The 2,340-nt window shown below is 43.3% G+C and overlaps 1 protein-coding gene across 1 annotated transcript; it reads left to right on the forward strand.

The window, feature by feature from the left end:
- The first annotated feature begins 1,264 nt into the window (after positions 1–1,264).
- Positions 1,265–1,897, forward strand: LOC128129286 (uncharacterized). The gene has a single exon (XM_052767905.1). It carries the CDS (start codon positions 1,265–1,267, stop codon positions 1,895–1,897), a length of 633 nt encoding a protein of 210 aa, XP_052623865.1.
- The last annotated feature ends 443 nt before the right edge of the window (positions 1,898–2,340 follow it).

Raw genomic sequence — 2,340 nt, forward strand, 5'->3', positions numbered from 1 at the left:
CTACAAGCACTTGGACGAAGTGAATGATGTGGCTGACTACTTCAACGTACCGAATGTTCCACGCGAGACCCAGCTTCTTCGCATGCTTCCAGTCACGTTCAAGGGTGCTGCAAAGGATTGGCTAAAGTCACTTCCTCCCGGATCAGTCACCACATGGGCCAAGATGAAAGAAGAGTTCATAGACCATTTTTTCCTGCCCTCCAAAATAGCCATGATAAAGAAAGCCATTGCCAACTTCGAGCAACAACCCGGAGAATCTCTTTATGAAGCTTGGGAAAGGTATAAGAGCTTGCTTAGAAATTGCCCACACCATGACCTCAATAGCCAACAAGAGGTCTCCATTTTCTATGATGGAGTAAATGTCACCACAAGGCAATTGCTCGATTCACAAGGCCCGCTCACGAAGAAGGCGCCCCCGGTAATCAAGGAGTTAATTGAAGAATTTTGTAAGCATTCTAGAGAATACCACAATCCAAGAAATGAAGTAATTCGGGGGGTAGTGAACTCGGAAAATGATAGCATGGCGGCGGTGATAGCCAAGCTCGATAGTCTAGATAAAAGGATGACAAAAATGGATCAAACAATCCATGCTATTCGGGTTGGATGTGAGAATTGTAGAGGGCCCCATCTCACAAAGGATTGTGATTTGGATGAAAATGGAAACAAGAAGGCTCAAGTATTCTACTCAAGTGGTGATAGATATGACGAGAATTGGCGGAAAGCGAAGAAGGAATGGCTCCCATACGAAGAATACAAGAAGGCTAAGGAGGAGAAATACAAGCAGAAGGAGAGGGGATGTTATCAAAAGGAAGAACCGGTAATGGAAAAGAAAGCCGATTTAGAAGAATTGTTCACTAGGTTCATAGCCGCGTCCGAAAAGAGACACAATGATCATGATGCTGCAAGACACAAGACCAGAAATATGCTAAGGAATCAGCAGGCATCCATTCTCAACATTGAGAAACAGCTGGGGCAACTGGCACATCAAGTGAACGAAAGAAGACCGGGTCAACTTCCAAGTAACACCGAAAACAATCCGAGAATGGATAATGTGAGTGCAGTGACTTCCAGCAATGAAGAAATGTTCACACATGCACAGAGGATCTCCAATAGGAAGACATAAAAGGCAGAAGAGTCGGCTCTAGTTAAGCCTGACCAGACTCGCCGAGTCCATCTAATGGACTCAACGAGTCCATGCATTAATGACAAAACTGTCATTCCCTTAAAGCCATATAATCCCCATTTGCCATTCCCAATCGAAGCCATGCCTGTGGAAAAAGTTGAAGCTTATAGAGCTTTTATGGAGCATGTTAAGGCCCTACAAGTCAATGTTCCATTTGTAGAAACGATGCTCAAAACACCCAAGTACTTCAACTTACTAAAAGGTCTCTTTGCTGCTAGGAAGGATTTAGTTGAAGTCGTGGAGATAATATTGAGTGAGCTACCCGAAAAGAAGGGCGATCCGGGGAGTATCATAATTCCGTGCCAGTTTGGAAATGCATTTGTCACTCAAGCGTTGACCGACTCGGGTGTAAGCATCAACTTGATGCCTTTCTCTTTCTTTAAGAAGCTGAATTTACCGGAGCCAAGGCCGGTAAACATGAAGATCCATTTGGCAGACAAGACAACAATTCATCCACGAGGCGTTTGTGAGGATCTTCTTATTAAAGTCGACAAGTTCATATTTCCAGTAGACTTTGTGGTGCTTAATATGGAAGAAGACCCCGAAATTCCGATTATTTTGGGGAGGTCATTTTTAAACACCGCTTGTGCTTTAATTGATGTATGTGAGTCTACACTAACGTTAAGGGTAGGAAACGAGTCAACAATATTTAGAGTTGTACCAGAAGCCAAGCAAGAAGAGGAAGGAAAGAAGAGATCTCATTTATCGGTTTAGATGATGAGATACTACAAAAAGAACTTGCACTTTTGCAAGAAGAAGATCCAAGCAAGTTTTTGCTACATTTTGGAGAGGATGGAGATGTTAACAAGGACTTGGAGGAGATAGAAAAGCTACTGGAAGGAGCCGACTCGGAAAACACAGCGGAATTGGTGAAATACGATCTGACTCGCCGAGTCACTTTACTGGACTCGACGAGTCCAGTCGAAATTGCCAACAACATGGACGACTTAGATCTGCTTGTTGCTAGTTCTCTACATATGCTGGACTTGGATATTTTTCCTCATTCTTTAGGAGAACAAACAGCAGAAGGAGAAATGGAAACGGAAGTTCAACACGTCCATATAGCCTGTCTTGATGCAATTCCGCTTGAAGATGAAGTAAGCACAGAAAAAGAGGAGAAGGCAATGGATAGGAGAGTTAATGCTGATCAACCTTTC

Source organism: Lactuca sativa, chromosome 9 (genome assembly GCF_002870075.4).
Source record: "Lactuca sativa cultivar Salinas chromosome 9, Lsat_Salinas_v11, whole genome shotgun sequence".
Taxonomy (NCBI): Eukaryota; Viridiplantae; Streptophyta; class Magnoliopsida; order Asterales; family Asteraceae; genus Lactuca; species Lactuca sativa.